Source organism: Malus domestica, chromosome 10 (genome assembly GCF_042453785.1).
Source record: "Malus domestica chromosome 10, GDT2T_hap1".
In the NCBI taxonomy this organism is placed as follows: domain Eukaryota; kingdom Viridiplantae; phylum Streptophyta; class Magnoliopsida; order Rosales; family Rosaceae; genus Malus; species Malus domestica.
The window spans coordinates 18,819,222-18,839,663 of record NC_091670.1 but is presented as its reverse complement, the minus strand read 5'-3'; the positions used below and the strand labels follow the sequence as shown (position 1 = coordinate 18,839,663).

The following is a 20,442-nucleotide window of genomic DNA, read 5'->3' as shown; positions in this document are numbered from 1 at the left end:
GTACTAGTGAATGATTTAGTACAAATGACATTCATAAATATTGTGAGAGAACGATCTCTATTTATAGAATAGAGTTTCTAGTTTCATTTTAATATTGACACGTGTCGTGTTGTGATTGGCTTCTGATGTCGACACGTGTCGCGCTATGATTAGCCTCCTGGTTGGAGAGAAACTCTTCTGGATCCTTGATGGTACAATATTGACCGATACTCAGTAGTTTCGGAATTGGTCAAGTATGGTACAAACAAAGCTAAAAAGCTATTTCTGGATTAAAAGTTCAATTTTATTGATTTTTTTTATTTTAATTTTAACCTAAGGGTTGGAGATGGTCTAATAGATAAATGATTTAAAATCACAATATTATCCTTCAACAATAGTTGAAAATTACCAACTCTCACATAACAGCCTTGTGCACAGAGCCGATGGTGTAATATTAAGTCCAAACAAATATAACATAAAATAAAAACTATCAGACGCTCCAAAATATTTCATGCACACCAATTTTGTAAAAGCACATTTCTTTTGTTACAACATATTTGAGCGCCTATATAACATGTGAAAAGAACAATAGAAGCACCGATGGTCTACTGGGTTCGCTTCGCTAGTTAATCAAACTTGTTTTGATGAAATCAAATCAGCACATGAAACCTCAACTTCTCTTACTTCAAAACAATTCTTACTAAATCAACATAACAGTTTTTTTAATTTCACTTCCTACAGATTAGTATTCATTTTATGGACTACTACAAATCTTCACCAATGCAATCTAAAATATATTTCAAATTTCAACCAAATAATCTAAAATTTCAACCAATTAATCTGATAAGAAATGAAATGGTAATTTCAATCATCTTGCCACTGTTGATAGATTACTAAATTTTGGTAGAGGCAACCATAAAAGCAATGAATTCCTCAGCAATTAAAGCAAGTGCAAGGGGTGATCATATGTCAAATCCTCATGTGTTTCCTCAAGCCTTACCATCCGCTTAAACTACTTTAGTCTGCATCATAACTACTTTAGTCTGCATCATAACTACAGCCTAAAGAACATAGCAAGAACACGGTACATCGCTTTCAAAACAAACACTACACATAGAATGTGGATAACCACTGACGGCCAGTTTCAAGTTCAATAATAGATAGATTGTTAAGCAAAAATCTCTTCGGAACCAAGGAATGCTAAGCAAGCAACTCGAGATGACCAAGAAAAGAACAAGAGAAACAACAAACAGCCACACAAAAGAGAACATAAATCAAACTTTAATTCATTAATAACAAATATTCTTAAGTCTGACAACCAATTCAAGTTCAACAGCAGATCAGCTAAAACAAAAATATCTTCTTAAAAGTTGATGAGAACTCAGAAACCACTACTACTAGTACTCATCTTGGGCCAAATCATCGACTCCTGGAATGTTTGAATATCAGCCACTTAACGGTACTGCAAACAAAAAGTTTGAAAAATGAAACCCAATTACATTGTGGAAACGGTGTAATCTCAGCTCAGTAAACGGAATCAGAACACGATCAGTAGCTAAGGGTTCTCGAAGCCTTTACCTTGATGAAGCCGATTTCCTTGGCATTGCTGCGGAAGCACTGCCTGCAGCACATGAGGCCGTACTTCCTGATCAAACCATGAGGGTTTCCACACACGCGACTGTACAAAGGAACCAAAGTAAGCATACTCAATAACAATTTTAACAAAAACAAACCCAAAACAAGCATCAAATCAGAGCACAAAAATGCACGAATACACAAACCCAAAAATGCATCGAATCGGAACTCAATCCGAAATGTAGATACACAAAAAAACGTTCAAAGCATTCAACACATCCACACCAAAAATACAGAACCAAACTTTGTCAAATTGCTCTTTTGACATAAGAGAGGGACGATAATGAAATCCAATTGGTAAATCAAAATCCGCAACCCACAAAGCAGCATGAAAGATTTTACAACCCAAAAATGATGAGATTCGAATACCCCAGACAACACAATCTTTTCGGCAAACTGAATACGTAGCAGTAACACAGATAAATCTCAAAAAACTAACAAAGAAAGTTGAAATCATGAATCAAATTAGTAGGGTTGAAAAATGAGTTACCAGGTACGGGATCCAGGGCCGTAGTTCTTAGGGTGGGAGTTCCAGACGTTCGAGTGCCCCATGATTTCGTCGGCGGAAGCAGAAGCTCTGGCGGTCGCAGCGGATTCACTCAGGGGGGCGTGTAGGAGGACCTTGGTTTGCAGTTGGTATATATAGTAGGGAGAGTCAAAACCTAGGCTTCAGGAAGCACGGAGGTAATCTGGCCGGGTCAGAGCTTGGATAACCCTACTTTAAACAATCCGACCCGGATCTTGTAGAGAAATGGTATAGTTAGGCTTGAAATTTTTTGTCAAATTACCAAGCCAACCGAATTGATAACCGTACTATACTAATTTTGTGCCAATCTGTAATGGACAGTATTGTATCAAACCGAAATTTTATGATACGATATTGGTATTTGATACTATTACTACGCTATTACCATACTGTACCGAAAAATAATATAATTTTTTTTCTTTTTTTGGTCAAAAGATATATAATTATATAATGTATTTTTAATATATGATATATCTATATATTACTTTATCACCCTTAGCTTGCCTTTGATGAAGTGTTTGGCCTCTGAAATTTTGTAGACTGTTCTAAGATTTGATCACACCTTAAATAAAATCTAGACTGTTGATTTGATTTTACAAAACTCATAATTTATGTTTTAAAATGTAACATACAGTATATTTTTATTTTTTGAAGTTTAGATCCACTTCAATTTTGCTTTGGTTTGAAACTTTAACTTTTATTTGGATTGGGAACTTCTATTTGATTTGGTTTGTAATCTTAATTTCCACCATGAATCTTGATGCATCATTTGATTTATTATGTGTGAATTGTGAGTGATGAATGATCTATGAATTTAGGCTACAATAATGAGATAAAAGTACACAAAAAAAGTTTTGCCCTTAAATTGGGTTGGAAAAAAAAAATCAAATTTTAGCCCAAAAAAGTAGTACAAAACAAAGTGGCAATTATCATTAAGGAATTGTTATTAGCACTCTAAAAATTTCATTTGGCACTCCAAACGCTCTATAATTAGAAAGAAAAATACATTTGTGAGGAGTGTATAATGAGATTTTTAGAGTGCTAATAACAATTTCCTTATCATTACCATGCCATGCCAATCAAACTATTTGGCATACCAAAAGTTTGATACGGTAATGATAATGAATTTTGCCAAACTGAAAGTTTGGTATGGTAATCAGTATGGAGTTTTGGTACGGTAACCGTACCCGAACCCACCTCTAAGGTATAGTTACAAGTTTTAGCAAGAAACTGAGAGATTTTTTTTTCATATTAGTCCTTGAAAACTTTTTTTATATTTCAAACTAGTCATTAAAATCTTTAAAAAGTGTGTTGACCCTAAAAACTACTAAGCCTACGTGGTGCGCAGGCCGAGTAATCTATGAGCTAACTACGTCATTCGATTGAATACAGGGCTTGCCAACTCGTCGGCCAAGTTCGGCCGAGGAGTAAAATGTGTTGATGTTGCGTTAGGTGCACAACTAACTTCTTTGTCTTGCGATTGCAACCGAGGAAGGAACACGTCTTGGCCTCTTGGGTTCTCGAACCTAAAGACAAGGCTATTATTCTTACGAAGTTCACAAATCGTCGTCGTCGGATCTGGTCACAGTGATGGTATTCGTCAGAGTAAACTCACGTCGAATCGACACCAAAGTGTAAGGGCACAAATACTCAAAGCGGATATAAGTCTTAACAGTAAACGTGGTTCGCCCGTCAAAGTGCCAAACTCTAAATCTCACTTGAGAGTATCCAATCATAAAATAACTCGACGTGCAATATGCCTAGCCCAATAAACTGTAACACCTCACTTCACCGAGAAGGCTAATGAGATGACCTCGACCAATAAGGATTCGGAAATCCTTCTCGACTGAGACTTGGATAGATAACCAGTCGCCCTCGACGCAATGCTGTCTATGCCGACTGAAGATGTTGCGAGACTGGCTGATTCTACGGCAACAGTGCTGTTTATGCCAACTGAAGATATCACCAGTGGCCTTCACAGTACTGTTTATCCAAACTGAAGGTGTGTAGGCGAAAAGAGAAAAGAAAAAATCTCAAGGTTGTGGAGAGAATTTGCGCAAGGCAGTTGTGTGTTGAATTGGAGGGAGGCTTGAATAATGCACAACCTCCTTTATTTATAGCATCAGGTCCTCTCTGGATCGAGTTAAAACCCTACTCGGATTAGGACTTCTTATTCTAATTAAACACAATCTCGACCAGTCATATTTTCACTATGACTTTGAACCCAGTCCTGTATCAAGCCGCATTCACTTCCGGGTTATCAATATTTTTATCTTGCCGAGACTCCTTATTGTGCCAGGATTCAATTACTCGTCCTGCAGCAAGACTTGGCCGACCTAGGCTAAGAAGCCCATGAACTAGACGATCCACAATAACCTTTCGTAAGACCTTTCGGGCCGAGAATAAAACTCGGCCCAAACCATCATTTTGGGCCCAAACAGAGTGTCAATTGAGGTCAACTAGTGATTTTTATTACAAAAGTAGACATAAGCAGTAATCACATGCAAGTGTAGGTATAGGTCAGCCATTAGGTCACTTTTGAAAAAATTGAAAACCCATCGAAATCAAACCTATTGGTTAGATTTTTCTTCGTTCTCAAATCAATATTTGCTTGAGAAGAACTAAAAATCGATTGATATAATTAGTTATTGATTATAGGGAAATTTTATTTAAACCCATCTAACATATTTCTACACACAACTTACTCTTTGCACCCATTTGATTTTTAACTAAACTATTAATATCTCTTTAAACCCAAATTTAATACCTAATATACCCCTATAAACCCAATTCAATATGTGGATTTATTTTTACACCCATTTCTTCAACAATTGCTTCAAAGTTTTTTTTTTTTCGAAGAATGAAAAATGTAATAGCTTTATTCTCAATTATTTTATTCAAGCAAAGTAGATGAACAAATATATATATATCAAGGCAATTCACATATTCCTCGACTCGAGAATCATATCAAGCCATGCAGCACTCTTAGTCCTTTATTTTCTGAAAAGCTTTCAATTGTAAAATGATTGAATTCAAATGCACTCATACAAACAAGTAAAATGATTGAGGCAGGGGCTTGCACGCACTTCACTTTCATCATTGAGAACTCTTTTCATGAGATACAAATCACAAAATTCTGTGATCTCCAAGAGTACTTCCAACACTGAGTAACTCACAGTTACTTGTTTCTGCCAGGAACAATGTTAAAAGGCAATGGTAATCCTTTTTCAATTACAATTTCTATCGGAAAGATGTTGCTGGAAAGAAAAGTAGACCACCTGAAGTTCCTCTGGGGTACTTTCCTCAAGGACTACTCCGAGTAAACGACAAGTTACCTACAGATAAGCTTAAAAGGGTGAATTGGTTGATTCAAATTGTCACCCATCACCCCTATAAAAATCAAACAAATTCTCGGGATATTAAATTATTTCACAGGGTATCATATACCAATTATTAGCCATTATTGAACATTTGAAGCTTAGCAGTTTTAATCGTGAAGTATAGAAACATCTAAAAGTAAAACCCAGAGGTTCCATAACTTCACCACGAAATTTTCACAACATGCAGGTGCCTGCTGCTTTGGTTGCCTTCTTTGTGGTCCACTGCGTGATCTAAGCAGCCTCCATGTGAAAACTATTGCAACAGCAAATCCCGTGATGGCCCCAATGGAACGTGAATTCTGACACCATTTAAAATTTCTCGAGAGAACTCAACTTTACCATCTCCATTCGAACACAACTTTGATACTTAAATGCCAAAGATGAAGCAACAGACTGGGATAATCCCAAAAGTGATGTACTGATACTAATCGCAAGGCAATTCACATATTCCTCGACTCGAGAATCATATCATGCCATGCAGCACTCTTAGTCATTTATTTTCCGAAAAGCTTTCAATTGTAGGGTTTAATTATAGTGTTTGGGTTTATTGATAAATTTGAGATTTATTATTAATTTCATTTTGTAGTTAATAGTAATTACGTAATAGGGTAAAATAGACAATTAATATTCAAAATTTTAAAGTTGGGTGTAAAAAGAGGTTGTATGGGTTTAAATAAAATTTCCCTTGACTATAACAATTGATCACTCATATCTCTTCCTCCTTAACATGTATAAACGTTTTACATTGTCAGCTATTGGTCGTCCGTCCTAAAATAATCTCAAATAGATAGTTTGATGAGGTGTGCAGCTTTGCCCTAAGTCATAGCCAACTCATACAACTTTCATGAGCGTTACCCTGACCCATTTTTTCTCTCACCCTCCTCTCACAACCCTCTTAATCTGGTTCCCCTACGAAGGACCTTCTCGTGATCGGGGTATCAACATATGTAGCAAAATCCGAAATGATATTGTAAAAGTTCAAAGGCGAATCTGTAATTAACCCTAGATAAATATATGGCTGCTTGAAAACAAAGGCGAATCTGTTCACAGAGAAAATGAGGAAGAATTGTTTTATGGAGCTGAATCGGGTTGGGTCGAAGCCCGAGCATCATGCGATCACCTTGCTTCCCTGTCCTCTAATCTCGCTCACATTCCCACTCCTGATACTGCCTGCAATAGGTTCCTATTTTTTTCTTCTCTGAGATTTGATCTTTTCTTTTTTTAATTGTTTGTTGATTGATTTGTGCCAAGTTTACCCAGTTCTTAATTCAGCTTCTGATCACTTAATATTTTTACTTAAAGAGCATATACTCTTGCACCCGAAGTCCCGAGTTCGATCCCCCTTGGCTGGTAGCTTGGTAAGATATGCAAAAATAAGATAAAAACTATAAAATTCTTACCCACAAGGAATCTTAATTACATTCTTTTTTCGGTTAGCAAGGGGGAGTTGCATCCGTATTCGTAGCTAATTATTGAAAGTGTGATGATCGAGGTGCCTCATCTACAGCATGATGGTGTACTAGTTTAAATGAACTGTAGTATCTTCCTTAGAGGCGACAAAAATCGTAAAATCTTATAATTTACGATCAATTCATTCAATATTTCCTTTTTTAAAGGACAAATTCCCACATTTAAATTATGTATCGATGTACTAATACCCTACCCTCAATCCGTAGAGTACATTGAATGTATTTTGTGTACTTCGCAGAAGACCATATCACCAATTTGAACTTTTGTACCATCGTTGCTTAGTTGTAATAGGGATAGAAAGGAAACTCGGCCTAGTTCGAAGGCGATCATTCTTTTCTTAAAGTGTTTTTTGCTTGTTTATTCCAAGTGCCATTGATAAAAAAAAGAACTTCAAACGAAAGAAAATTTCAAAGTTTTGTCATGGAATAAAATCTTGAAATAGTTGAAATACAAAGATGTGTAGCATGCTTCTGTTGATTCTTTATGCTTTACATTGATAAAAGTCCAAGCGCCTGATTCCTGAATCATACCTAACGTCTTTAATCTGGGGGAACAGTTTTCGTATTATACTAGATGCCAGCACCCCAATGAGAACTGGTTATGTTTGTGCTGTAAGGACGTCCTCTGCAGCCGCTACGTGAACAAGCACATGCTTCAGCATTATCAGCGGGCAAATCGTTGTCTTGCTCTCAGCTATAGCCTATAGGTACAATTACCAATGCCTTCTCCTAAGGCATCCGCAAGTCTTTTTCTTTACTTTTATAGCGTTATTTTTACAAAGTTGCCGAGGTTTACATTTCGTGCAGTGACCTATCCGTCTGGTGTTTTTCCTGTGTTGCATATTTAGATGCTCAACTGATCCCACGACTGCGGCCTGTATATGAAACTGCCTACATTCTGAGATTTGTCGAGGCCCCGCCATTCCGTACGGTTTAATAGCCAACATGGCACATAATCTAACTGAGGGTTTAGATCTGGAAGTCAAATTGTCACACTAATCTTGTGGGAGGTTTTTTTTCTGTCGTTTCGTTATTTTTCGAAGGAGCAGATGGTCTCGGATGAGGTGTTTTTAAAGATATGTTCTTATCAATGTTTATTACTGCCGTGATGACCATGAGTAAGGTTATGTTCAAATAGTTGGTTCTCACATATTGTCCATATGCCTTTGGATTCTTTACTTTCGAAAGTTAGGATCCTTGAATCTGGTTGAAAGGCTGGTTTTCTAGACCATTGTTTCATCAAGCAAAGCTCATAATTTTGACCGATTTGTCAAAAGTTCATGAGGACGTTCGCTATACCAAACCGACACATCTCGACCAAATTAGCCTTCCAGCTAAGGGTGGCAATGTGATGGCCATCACTAAATTGACGGTAAAATTCAACCATAGAGGTGACGAAATAATATCAACTTAATGACGAAAACATAAGTAAGGAAATTGTGATGTGAATTATTTTGAACCGAAAGACTCATTTGTTATTTATTTAATCTATCATCTGAGTTCCTTGCACAATCTCCCCACGAGGGGACACAATCTAAAACTAAGTTCCATTTTTACAAGATGTCACATCCATCAGAGCATAACTACTAAAACCGCAAAGTATGCGTTGTGCTATTTATAATCAACTGTAAGGATATGTAGCGAGATCAAGTTGGACTAATCTCGCTTTGTTGGATTCTTTGTGCATAGCTTGATAATAGCATGACAATGTTTGCTAATAATGAAAGGATTTAAAAGATGTAAATGGTCCTGTAAATATGAATTTTATCTGCAACTCATGAAATTCCTTATATGGAAGTTGATTACAATCAGTGATTTGTGCAATAATACCATCCACTCTAATCATTCAACCCTAGTCCACAAAGTACTTAAAATGCATTGTCGCCAAAATCTCCGGTAATTCCTAGTAGATCGCAAGCACGCTGTTCACACTCTAACTTGCCCCAGCGTGCATCAACGCGTTCACAGGGGAACACCGGTTTGTTAAGGCTGCATCAACTCCGCATATTAGATCTCAAAAGAATAAAATTTGCTAGAATATAAACATTATCCGGTTTCTGTGATTACAAACCAGGACAGTTACAGAACTTACCTTCTATTAACTGTATTATGCACATGACACAGCCACTGGGAGAACTCAGCATGCGATCCAGCCTGTACAGGATTTGATCTGCCAAACACGTATACATCTATAAGTTCACAATTATACCAGAGGGGCATCGTACGACTGCAGCATTTGAATCACATTTAATTATTTAATAGCGAATGACCCTATGACGTAGTTGAGAACTACTACGAGGAACTAGATTAAAACCAAAATGATGAGCAAAGTTGAAACGAAGATGAAATTTTGAACCTCAGAATTTCTTGAAAGTGATCTGCACATTCCTTGCAGGGGTACATCCGTGATAATATCGACATCTGCATGGTAAACGCCATCAAAATGAGTTGGTCCGACTGCCTAATCTAGTTCTTCTACATTGTGTAATATCAGTTTCAGAACTAAACATGGCCGCGTATTACGAACAAAATCATCTGCAAAAATATATAAAGAAATTTCGTTTTGTTTTTCTCTGCATAACTCACTTAAAATTCTGATGAGACTCCATCCAAAAGAAATAAGAAAGTAAGAGTGCATAAAATTTTCTGTGTATATTTATATTTATATGGGGAGAGAGAGAGAGAGAGAGAGAGAGAGAGAGTAGCATACCAGTTCCTTTACATCCTTCTTCTGTTGCCTTGTCGGTTTATCTGGATACTGAAAATTTCGAAAAGGTCTTAACGAAGTTAATCTACATTAAACAACTAATAGCTGAATATCATTTTGGGAGTTGCAATGCCATGCGCAAAAAGGAAGAGACTCAGAGAATGGCAGAGGCAAATAGAGCTTTTGCACATTTTCGTTAATCCATGAACAAGATCTATATAGACACAGACCCATGGATCCATACATCTCGATTGGAAAAGAATCAATAGAAAGGAAAGAATTGGAATTGATCGATATATTTCTCAAAACAAACGAAAAGGGAATGAAAGACGAAACATAAATCGTGGATCAACTAATTGTTTAAGAAGTGTTGTGATCAAGTGCAGAAGAAGCAGTTGTACAATAGTAATTTTCTAGCAATCTGGTTTTTTTAGCAAGTAGTTAGACTAGGTACCTAGCCCAGATGAGGGTAATCACACATACAATACTAAACAAATTTACAGCACGTTGGATAATTACTACAAACTACTTCCTTTACCTGAGCAGCAAGAGTGTGAAGAAACGTCCAAGTGGATCTTCCGAGTTCTTCTTTAGTCAAAGGAGAAACCGATTTTCCCTGAATATAAGGAATCGATTAAGATTTACCAACAATTCAATTTCGTTTTGAAATCCTAAATAACTTTTGACTGAATAATATGGCTTGAAAACGTCATGGAAGCTAACTATGGACTGCAAGAAGTGAAAGAGGAGTCACAATATAGGTGGCCTTCTCAGAAGCTAAACCCTATAAACCAAACCTGCATACATTCCCCAAAAAAAAACTATACCATCTTTCCCTTTATCTATAGAATTAATGATGATAATAACAAGAAAACGATTCAACCCAGTCAGCGATTAAGCCGATCCTAAGTTGCTGCAACCACAAACCTCACCCGAACCCTACATTTACGTACACAATCCACCGAACAAAAGCGCCAGATAAAATCATATTTCAATAGGATTCACTCTATTCGAATTAGAGAAGAAGCCACATGCATTGATATTTGTATTTGATACGTACAAATCCGCATCAGACTCTCGTTGAGGACTTTTATCGAATACTTTCCGTACTATCCATATCTCATAAGATAAACATGGATGTCCAATAAGGGCTGCAACTTTAAGAACAAAAACACTGCAAATGAGTGAGTTTGAAGATTATAGACGAGCAATAGTACCATTTTCGTGCTGAGGATATCTTTAGGCTGGGATTGGGCGGAGCCATTGTCTGATGAGCCTGCCACTTTGGAGGAGGAAGAGAGGAGGCGTTTTTGGGCGGTGGGTGATGGCTCGTGAGAGTGGGCGATGAGATTCGAGAGTTGGGTTTGAATCGAATTGGAGACTTTTGCAAAAGTTTGAAAGAGGGCGTGGAATGGATGCTCCGACATCTTCATACACATCGACAGGGGGAATATGTGGCGGGAAATAAGGTTGCTCTCATTGTTTCTAGGGTTTGTAATGACGGCTCTCTCTACGTATGTTTTCAATTTTTTTGGTAAGTTCTTTTTTTATTTTTTGTCAACCTCAATTTTCTTCTTAATTTATGCGAAACCGTATGGTAAGTTTTTAGTTTTAATTTTTTTTTCTAGATGAGCTGTCAATTTGGTCTCTGAATTATTATTCGAGTGAAAATTAAGTTATATGTATTATGTTTTTTTTATTAAAAGTCCATAAACTCATTACAAACAACCAATTCCGTTAAATTTAGATTTTAAGTCCATAAACTCATTACAAACAACCAATTCTCTGTTAACTTACTCATGTGACTTACACATGACATATCTAAAATGATAAAATCGCCATTTCATATAGACTATTTGAACGACGTTTCTCCCCTAGATCCATCCTGTAACAAACTTGCCGAAGCACAAATTATTAACAAATGATGAGTGTTACAAGAGGGGGAATGCTTGGGTATTCATTGGAGAGTACCCAATATATTGACTTTGTTATGTGGAGCAATTACAAACCGACATGAGTTCTTTTTAACCGACAAAAAAACTTAACTAAAACTAGCTGTCAATTTAGTCTCTGAATTATTATTCGAGTGAAAATTAAGTTATATGTATTATGTTTTTTTTTTTTAAAAAAAATCCATAAACTCACTACAAACAGCCAATTTTCTGTTAACTTACTCATGTGACTTATACATGACATATCTAAAAAAGATAAAATCGCCATTTTATATAGACTATTTGAAAGACGTTTATCCCCTAAATTCATCCTGCAACAAACTTGCTGAAGCACAAATTATTAACAAATAATGAGTGTTACATGAGGGGAAATGCTTGGGAAGTACCCAATATACTGACTTTGTTATGTGGAGCAATTACAAACCGACAAGAGTTCTTTTTAACCGACAAAACAATTTAACTAAAACTAGTTGCCAAACATTCACTATTCTAGTATCTAAACATCGTTTTTCTCCCCCTCCAACCATTGTCAGGCTTTCCTCTTCACCATCGTCCTTGCCGATCGGTACCCCCCACCCCTTCCACCACCCCTCCTCCTCTTCATCTCCTCTCTCTCTCTCTCTCTCTCTCTCTCTCTCTCTCTCTCTCTCATAATAACTTGGGAGATGTAGTGGGCTTGGGTCATCAGAGCAGAGATGATTGAGGATGAGTCACCGAAGAAGAGACAGAGTGCGGTGAATGATGTTCGTTGGAGATGGAAGGCTAGGCAAGGGAGAAGAAGAGTGTTTGGATAATAGAATAGTGAATGTTTGGCAACCAATTTAGTTTGGTGCTTATGACTTAACATGGACACGTATCGTTTTTTAAACAAAGTCAGTATATTGGTACTCTTCAGTGAGTAGTCAAGCATTATCCTTACAAGAAAAATCTTAGCATACCAATTACGACTAATTAATTACTACTTTGACTTCTACACTTCAAAAAATAAAAAATAAAAAATCCACTTGCTAAGGAATCCAAATGTCTATTAAGATTATTTTATTACATTAGTTAATTATATCCAATTAGATTTGGGGTAGCTACTTGCATATAGCCCAGATGTCGTTATAATTTGTTGGATCGTCTCTGTCCTTTCGTTCTCAAGTCCATATGCTAACATTACTATGTGAGCGTTGATATGCTTAGGGCTGGTTTGGTATTGCTGTGCTTTGAAAAAAAGCTGCTGTGAGAATAAGCGGCTGTGCTATGAGAATAAGCGGCTGTGAAATAAAGCCAGTAGAGTGTTTGGTAAACGTTTTTGTGAAAGTGCTTTTGCAAAAAAAAATCAGGATGATAGTGTGTCTTTTCATTAAAGGAGCACTGTAGCTCCGTGTGCTTTGAAAAAACTGGCTTTTTTTCAAAGCAGCAAATAGCAGCTTCAGCTTTTCCTTTGATTTTCAGCTTATTCTCATAGCAGCTTCCAAAATAAGCCATTTTTTTTTAGTTTACCAAACACAAAAATGACCCTCAGTTTTTTTTCACAGTGGTTTTTTTTAAAATCACCTTAATCCCAAACGGGGCCTTATTCTTCTGTCTTGTACTCTCACTAGTTTTTAATAAAAATATTAATGGCATATTATCCTCTTGGAAACGACTTTAAACCCCCTATTTAATTAATTACTAAAATTTTGAAAAAAAAAAGTAATTTAAAATAATAAATAAATATTGGTGGGTAGGGTGTGAGATCTGCAAGAAAGAAAGGTTGGGACGAGGAAGGAATTGGTGTGTGCTCGACGGAGGCTAGAAACTTTGGTGGGTCAATTTTTCGAGCACATCAATACATGAAGTGTCCTAAAGTAGGAAGGAGTTCATGACGATATTTCTTTTCGAAGGCGTCCCGACAATCAGCCACTCACAAAACAAAAAAAAAAAAAAAACCTCTTGCCTCAATCCATCCTGCAACAAAACTTGCCGAAGCACAAATTATTAACAAATGATGAGAGCAACTCCACCGTGAGAACCCCCTCAGGCTATTCACTATTTAATCCACCTAGTGAACAGTAACAACCCTTAATGAACAATAACTGCCTTTTGTATCTCCATCGTTGCACTTGAATAGTCCTGGCAATAGGCAATAAAATATTATTTAAAAAAAAAATTTATGTGTAATTTCAGATAAGATTTTTAATTGTTCGCGTTGCGCCACGTATCATTATTCGAAAAGACAATTATTGGTGATGAATTTCTATAAGATTTTTATCCAATGCCGTTGTGCCACGTGTCGTTACCTTTTCAGAATTTTTTAGGATAGATTTCGATCAAATTTTAAATCGTTCTCGTTGCGCCACGTGTCATTATCCGAAAAGATAATTATTGGTGATGGATTTCGATAAGATTTTTATCCAATGCCGTCGTGCCACATGTCGTTACCTTTTCAGAATCTTTGACGATAGATTTCGATCGGATTTTTAACGAATGACGGCATACCACGTGGCACTATCTACAACCTACTCCTTTCTAAATCCTCCATATAATTCATCATCCATCATCTGAAATCTCACACCAATTTTCTCAAGATCTCTATCATTATTCATAGTTTCTGCTTCTTTCTTCACCAAAATCAAAATCTGTATCATCATTCATAGTTTCTGCTTCCTTCTTACAATGTCTTCTTCCTCAAGGATGATGTGGGAAATCGAGCAGCAAGAGGAATAATTGTTTAACCAATCAGAAGGAATGTTCAATCTCCAAGTGGCCCAAAATGAGATGGAAGCGGATGAAGAGCTTAGAATGAGAGATGATGAAGTAAGAATAGCTAGAGCCTCACATTCCCGTCGAGTCATCCAAGCTATAGCTCAGATCTCCAGGCCTAGTCGTTCCGGAAACCTTGATAGAAACAGGCAATGACGAGGTGCAAAGCTCTTAGACGATTATTTTGTCTGTAACAGTGCATTCCCTGATACGTACTTCAGACGTTGTTTAAGAATGGAACGACATTTGTTCAACAAAATCATGATTGCTGTTTGCAACCATGATTCTTACTTTGTGCAAAAGAATGATGCTTTTGGTGCTATGGGTCTCATTCCTGAGCAAAAAATTACTGCTGTAATGCAGATGCTTGCATATGGAGTATCTGCAGACCAAGTGGATAAGATAGTAAGGATAGGGCATTCAACCATTCTTGAGTCTCTGATGAGGTTTTGCGGAGCAATCGAATCTATCTACACGCAGAGTATCTCCGGAAACCTACTAACATGGACCTGCAATGGCTTCTGAAGAAGGTCGAGATGCAAGGTTTTCCTGGTATGATTGGAAGCATCGATTGTATGCATTGGACGTAGAATTTGGAGACTTTCCTTCTAAAGGCGTGTTCATAATTCACGATCTAGTTGAGCCATTCTTTCTTCTCTAACTTGTTCCCTTTCTTGCCTAAGTAGCTCTCGTTCCCTCTTATTAGCTTAAAATGCTCTCTCAACAGCTGTAGCTTTTACCTCCTCTTTAGCCTTATCAGCCTCAAATTTCGCCATTTCCCGCGCCAAAGTCATTTCACCTTGGCGAGCAAGTTCTTCCATATACTTTGCGTAATCATTCTTGGAAGCACTCCCTTTTCTCTTTAAAGCATTCTTACCTTGAGGCCTAATTGGATAACGGGTCGACCCTGACGCTTGTTCAGGGGGGCGTTTTAGACACTTCTTCTACATCATCTTCATCAATATGCGAGGCATGATCGAGTGTAGAGTGTAGAAGGGTGCTGTTCATGAAAACTTCTAGACCGACAGGCACAACTCTGAATTTAGGACAATCTTTGATAATATTCCAACATTCCCACCGAGTGGAAGATTTGTTTTTGCTTTTGCTTTTGGCATTATACCAAGCTTGTGCTTGAAGTTCCTACACAATGTGGGAGAAGAAATAATTATAATGAAAGTAGGTAACAAATAAATAATACAAACAAATAATTATAATCAAAGTAGATAACAAATAAATAATACAAACAAATAATTATAATGAAAGTAGGTAACAAATAAATAATAGAAACAAATAATTATAATGAAAGTAGCTAACAAATAAATAATACAAACAAATAATTACAATGAAAGTAGGTAATGTGACATCCCGTCCCGAAATACTTTATCCTCGATAGCGTGAAGTGACGGTTATGCCCTTGTGCGTTGAGTTGAGATTGTATTATTGGGCCAAGAAAAGGGATCAATTAGTTCTATTCCTAATTAATTGGACCCAATTAGAACTAAAGGACTTAAGGTTTTGTTTGATTGGCTACAAACTGGACCACACTCACACACCCTCACTCTCCCGTTGACTTCCTTTCTCTCTCTCCCTCTCGATCATTTTCATCTGTCCGTACTAGGGGTGGGTTCGGTTTAAATCGGTTCGGTTTTTTGCCAAAACCGAAACCAAACCAAAATTTCGGTTCGGTTCGGTTCGGTTCATTTTTTTTTCGATTTTTTTCGGTTCGGTTTTTTTTCGGTTCGGTTTTTTCCGGTTCGGTTTCGGTTCGGTTTCGGTTTTTTGTTTTTTTTTTTTCAAAAAAATGAAAAACATTGAAATTTTAAATTTTAACATATCCAACACAATCATAACATAAGCATTCTAACTAGAATCAAAGACAATGAAAATAAACATTTAAAATTGAACTAAAATCATCAATCAAGTCTTCCAAAGTCCAAACTAACAACCTCACAACACAAAAATTGTACAAATGACTTAGAAAAGTTAAATTGTATGATGTTGTTCAAAGATCAAGGTTGTTTGCTTGTATTTGCATGTTGACAACTTGATTAGTAAAAATAATGCGTGGGTGGATTTATTTAGTGTGTGTTAGATTCTTTTCCATCACAAATTACCCAAGTAATCTACCCGAAATAAATGTTTATGGATTCTGTTACATGTTATATGAGAGTAGATTTGGAAAAGAAAGCTAGGGCAGAAGTAGGCAGTGCTATGGAGATGGATGTAGGTACTTCTGGAGGAGGTTTGGTTCCGTAACCTCATATGGGGGATAAATAATAGGTTAGGGTTTAGAGTTTTTATAGGCCTTTTTTAAATATTTTGAGCTTAAAGTTTGGCAACACATTGGGTTTAGCACATTTTAACTTACAAATTGGGTTTAGAAAATAATACCCAAAACAAATAATTAAATAAAAAAATTAATTTAATTAATTCGGTTCGGTTCGGTTTAGTTCGGTTTCTAGATCACTAAAACCGAACCGAACCAAAAGAATTCGGTTCGGTTCGGTTTTTTCAATTCGGTTCGGTTTTTTCGTTCGGTTCGGTTTTTTCGGTTTCGGTTCGGTTTGGTTTTCGGTTTTTTTCGGTTTTCGATTTTTTGAACCCACCCCTAGTCCGTACAACCTGTACGGACAACTTCTAATCTAGCTCTCCATTCACGGATCGAGCTTGTGGATACCATCATCACCTTCCTTGTAACCTTACGAACTCAACTATACTCTTAGTTGGACGTGAGGACGTCGGGAACTCGTGAACCAAGAAACCACGATGTGGTGCACAGTGACTCCGTCATGATTACGGAGGTTTCGTTGAATTTTAAGGTTCTAGTGAGCCTTAGGACTGCTTCACGAAGCTTAGGGAAGGATTTTGAAAGGTTTTGGACGTCGGGAGGCTTAGTTTTGGCGAGTTGCAGAGGTGGCTGAATTATCAAGATTTTTCCGGTGAGATTCCGTTGGTTTTAGGTCCCCAAAGTAGTAAGGAAGTGTTCCTCTAGTTCTAAGCTTCATTTTGATATAAATTTCATGGATTTTGGTGCTAAAATGAGTGAGAAATGATGGTTTGAAGGTTTCCTAGTTTCCGGTGACGACGACGGAATCCGGTGACTCACCGGAGAAGAAGACAAATATTCCGTCAACTTTGATGGAATATTCCTAACGGCGACTAACGGCGTCAGGTAAATTTAATGGTATATTCTATTAATTAACGAAATATGCCCTAACGCCGTTAAGGATTCCGTTTGGTGTGCCAGGCATGTGCCTGCGCATGGCAGCGCGTCTGGCCGTGCCTTGGCTGGCGCATGGGTGATAGGAAAATGTTTCTAAAAATATGGGGATGTTTGTGGGGTTGAGTAAGCTATATTCAAACACCCTAATTGAGCAAATATGGGGATGTTTGTGGGGTTGAGTAGGCTATATTCAAACACCCTAATTGAGCAATGTATGAGAAGTTATTACCTAGTTTTGTTTATGTGCTTAAAAAATAACGTTTAAATAGTTGTTTCGTATATAGGTGAGACCTATCCAGAGGAAGAGCGTAGTCAAGCAAGGCTCGGGGGTTGTGACCCTTCTACATATCAGTGAGTGGCCTTTTGGTTTTCAGTATATATATATATACACTTGGTATTTTTCCCGGAAAACATAATTAAATGATTTGATATTTTGAAATGCCATGTCAAATGCCCTATGTTTGATTATGCATTAGTACGGTTATATATATATATACAACAACAACAACAACAAAGCCTTTTCCCACTAAGTGGGGTCGGCTATATGAATCCTAGAACGCCATTGCACTCATTTGTGTCATGTCCTCCGTTAGATCCAAGTACTCAAGTCTTTTCTTAGGGTCTCTTCCAAAGTTTTCCTAGGTCTTCCTCTACTCCTTCGGCCCCGAACCTCTGTCCCGTAGTCACATTTTCGAACCGGAGTGTCAGTAGGCCTTCTTTGCACATGTCCAAACCACCGGGACCGATTTTCTCTCATATTTCCTTCAATTTTGGCTACTCCTACTTTACCTCGGATATCCTAATTCCCAATCTTATCCTTTCTCGTGTGCCCATACATCCCACGAAGCATCCTCATCTCCGCTACACCCATTTTGTGTACGTTGATGCTTCACCGCCCAACATTCTGTGCCATACAACATCGCTGGCCTTATTGCCGTCCTATAAAATTTTCCCTTGAGCTTCAGTGGCCTACGACGGTCACACAACACGCCGGATGCACTCTTACACTTCATCCATCCAGCTTGTATTCTATGGTTGAGATCTCCATCTAATTCTCCGTTCTCTTGCAAGATAGATCCTAGGTAGCGAAAACGGTCACTTTTTGTGATCTTCGCTAGATTGCTCCGGTCATTAGTGTGGATAAGTATATAAATGGATAGAGATAGGAAAGCAAACACAAGATGTACGTGGTTCACCCAGATTGGCTACGTCCACGGAATAGAGGAGTTCTCATTAATTGTGAAGGGTTTACACAAGTACATAGGTTCAAACTCTCCTTTAGTGAGTACAAGTGAATGATTTAGTACAAATGACATTAGGAAAAATTGTGGGAGAATGATCTCGTAGCCACGAAACTTCTAAGTACCGGAGTGTGGTATCGTCTTGACTTGCCTTATCTGTCTCATAGGTAGATGTGGCATCTTCTCTGGAAGTACTCTTCCTCCATCCAGGGGTGGTATCTGTAACTGGTGGAGATGCACAAGGTAATGTATCAATTTCACTTGAAGCTTACTTGTAGTTTCATGCTTGGTCAAGCGAGATACAAACCATGTAGTAGGAGTCCCCCAAGTCGCCGAGCTGGGGGATCTGCTGAAAGAGGTGACAGACAAGGTAAGCAATCAGAGCTCCGGCTGATTGTTCACATTCTCCCTATCTTGCAGGCAGCATGAAGGATAAAGAGAAGAAAAATGAGGAGAGATGATATGGGATACTTTTGCTTTTGAAGAAGTAACTTTCCACAGGCTTATTCTTGAACTGGGCTGGAGGGTTTTCTGGTTTCCTCCAGAGTATAAGGCCGACTGAAGAATTTGAGGGTCAAAACAAGTCCATCAAATCTAGAGTACGTTCGACCCTGCTGATATGGGATACTTTTGCTTTTGATAAAGTAGTGGATGTATCGGCACGTGTACTGTTACGCTTGTCTCCACATGCTTCCTTGTATCCTTCTCACTTGCCCTATCTGTTCCTCAGGCAGATGCGGTATCTTCCCTGGAAGCATAAGATGTTGAAGATGAGTACTCGAGAGCAATGCCAGGTAAGTAATCAGGTAAGGGGTTCCAGGCAGTCAGTTCCTGGCTGGAAGCTTGATTCCAAGTGCTGACTGATTGCTCTCTTTCTCCTTGTCTTGCAGGTAAGAACAAGGCCAAAGGAAAAGACAGGGAAAAAGCATGATATGGGATACTCTTGCTTTTAACCCTGATGATATGAGATATTCTTGCTCTAGTATAGCTTGTTTACAGAGGTATTATCGGGGGGAAAAAAAGCTGAATATTTCGAAAGGCTTTGTTGGGAGTGCCCTCTCAGATAAGAGAAAGGGTTGAGCATTTTTGCAGGTCTGCCTGTCCGTTAGGGATGGAAGTCGACATATATAGGAGTCTCCCTAACATCAAGTAATAATGCTATTCCTTTACCCTGCTTGGTTATAGCACGGTAGTGGGAGCTGCTAGCTTCACATGTTTTAACTCTGTCAGAGCACTTTGAAAAAGTGGTTTGTGGTATCTGGAAAGCTGATGTTGCGTGTGAAGATTACAGACCTGTCGGGGGTCTGGCTCTCGAGATTCGGAGAACGATGCCTCTTCGATTTTTGAGAAAGCAATCCTGCTGGGGGTCTGGCTCTCGAGATTCGGAGAGCGATGTCTCTTCAATTTTTGAGAAAGTAATCATGTTGGGAGTCTGGCTCTCGAGATTCGGAGAGCGGTGCCTCTTCGATTTTGGAGCAAGCAATCTTGTTGGGAGTGTTTTCTCGAATGAGAGTAAAGGTTGGGCATGTTTGCTAGTCTACCTTGCCACGAAGCACAGAGGTTGACACACAGGGACTTTCCAATTATCCAGCAGTGGTAC

At 37.9% G+C, this 20,442-nt stretch overlaps 2 protein-coding genes and 1 long non-coding RNA gene across 4 annotated transcripts; 1 reads left to right on the top strand and 2 right to left on the bottom strand.

Moving 5' to 3' along the window:
• Window positions 1-1,249: 1,249 nt before the first annotated feature.
• Window positions 1,250-2,380, bottom strand: LOC103430149 (small ribosomal subunit protein uS14z/uS14y/uS14x). The gene is made up of 3 exons (XM_008368281.4): window positions 2,105-2,380; window positions 1,558-1,657; window positions 1,250-1,441 (listed from the first exon to the last, which is right to left on the bottom strand). The coding sequence occupies exons 1-3, from the start codon at window positions 2,164-2,166 to the stop codon at window positions 1,433-1,435; spliced, it is 171 nt and encodes a 56-aa protein (XP_008366503.1). The 5' UTR covers window positions 2,167-2,380; the 3' UTR covers window positions 1,250-1,432.
• A 4,031-nt stretch (window positions 2,381-6,411) lies between these two features.
• Window positions 6,412-8,148, top strand: LOC139189068 (uncharacterized). Of its 2 annotated transcripts, XR_011572566.1 has the most exons (3): window positions 6,412-6,699; window positions 7,564-7,696; window positions 7,797-8,148. It is a non-coding gene; the product is annotated as an uncharacterized lncRNA (long non-coding RNA). The 2 variants fall into 2 exon arrangements; XR_011572567.1 differs by having other exon boundaries at window positions 7,547-8,148.
• A 585-nt stretch (window positions 8,149-8,733) lies between these two features.
• On the bottom strand, window positions 8,734-11,249 carry LOC103430148 (FAD-linked sulfhydryl oxidase ERV1). Its single transcript, XM_008368280.4, has 6 exons — window positions 10,914-11,249; window positions 10,235-10,312; window positions 9,700-9,747; window positions 9,346-9,410; window positions 9,082-9,159; window positions 8,734-8,978 (listed from the first exon to the last, which is right to left on the bottom strand). Exons 1-6 carry the CDS (start codon window positions 11,133-11,135, stop codon window positions 8,858-8,860), a joined length of 612 nt encoding a protein of 203 aa, XP_008366502.2. The 5' UTR covers window positions 11,136-11,249; the 3' UTR covers window positions 8,734-8,857.
• Window positions 11,250-20,442: the final 9,193 nt, after the last annotated feature.

Coding starts and splice junctions, on each gene's coding strand:
- LOC103430149 (XM_008368281.4), bottom strand. CDS start 2,166: ATGGGGCACTCGAACGTCTGGAACTCCCACCCTAAGAACTACGGCCCT. Junction 1,658..2,104: donor GGCCCTGGATCCCGTACCTG/GTAACTCATTTT, acceptor TCCTTTGTACAG/TCGCGTGTGTGGAAACCCTC.
- LOC103430148 (XM_008368280.4), bottom strand. CDS start 11,135: ATGTGTATGAAGATGTCGGAGCATCCATTCCACGCCCTCTTTCAAACT. Junction 9,411..9,699: donor AGAAGGATGTAAAGGAACTG/GTATGCTACTCT, acceptor TTTACCATGCAG/ATGTCGATATTATCACGGAT. Junction 8,979..9,081: donor CATAATACAGTTAATAGAAG/GTAAGTTCTGTA, acceptor GAGTTGATGCAG/CCTTAACAAACCGGTGTTCC.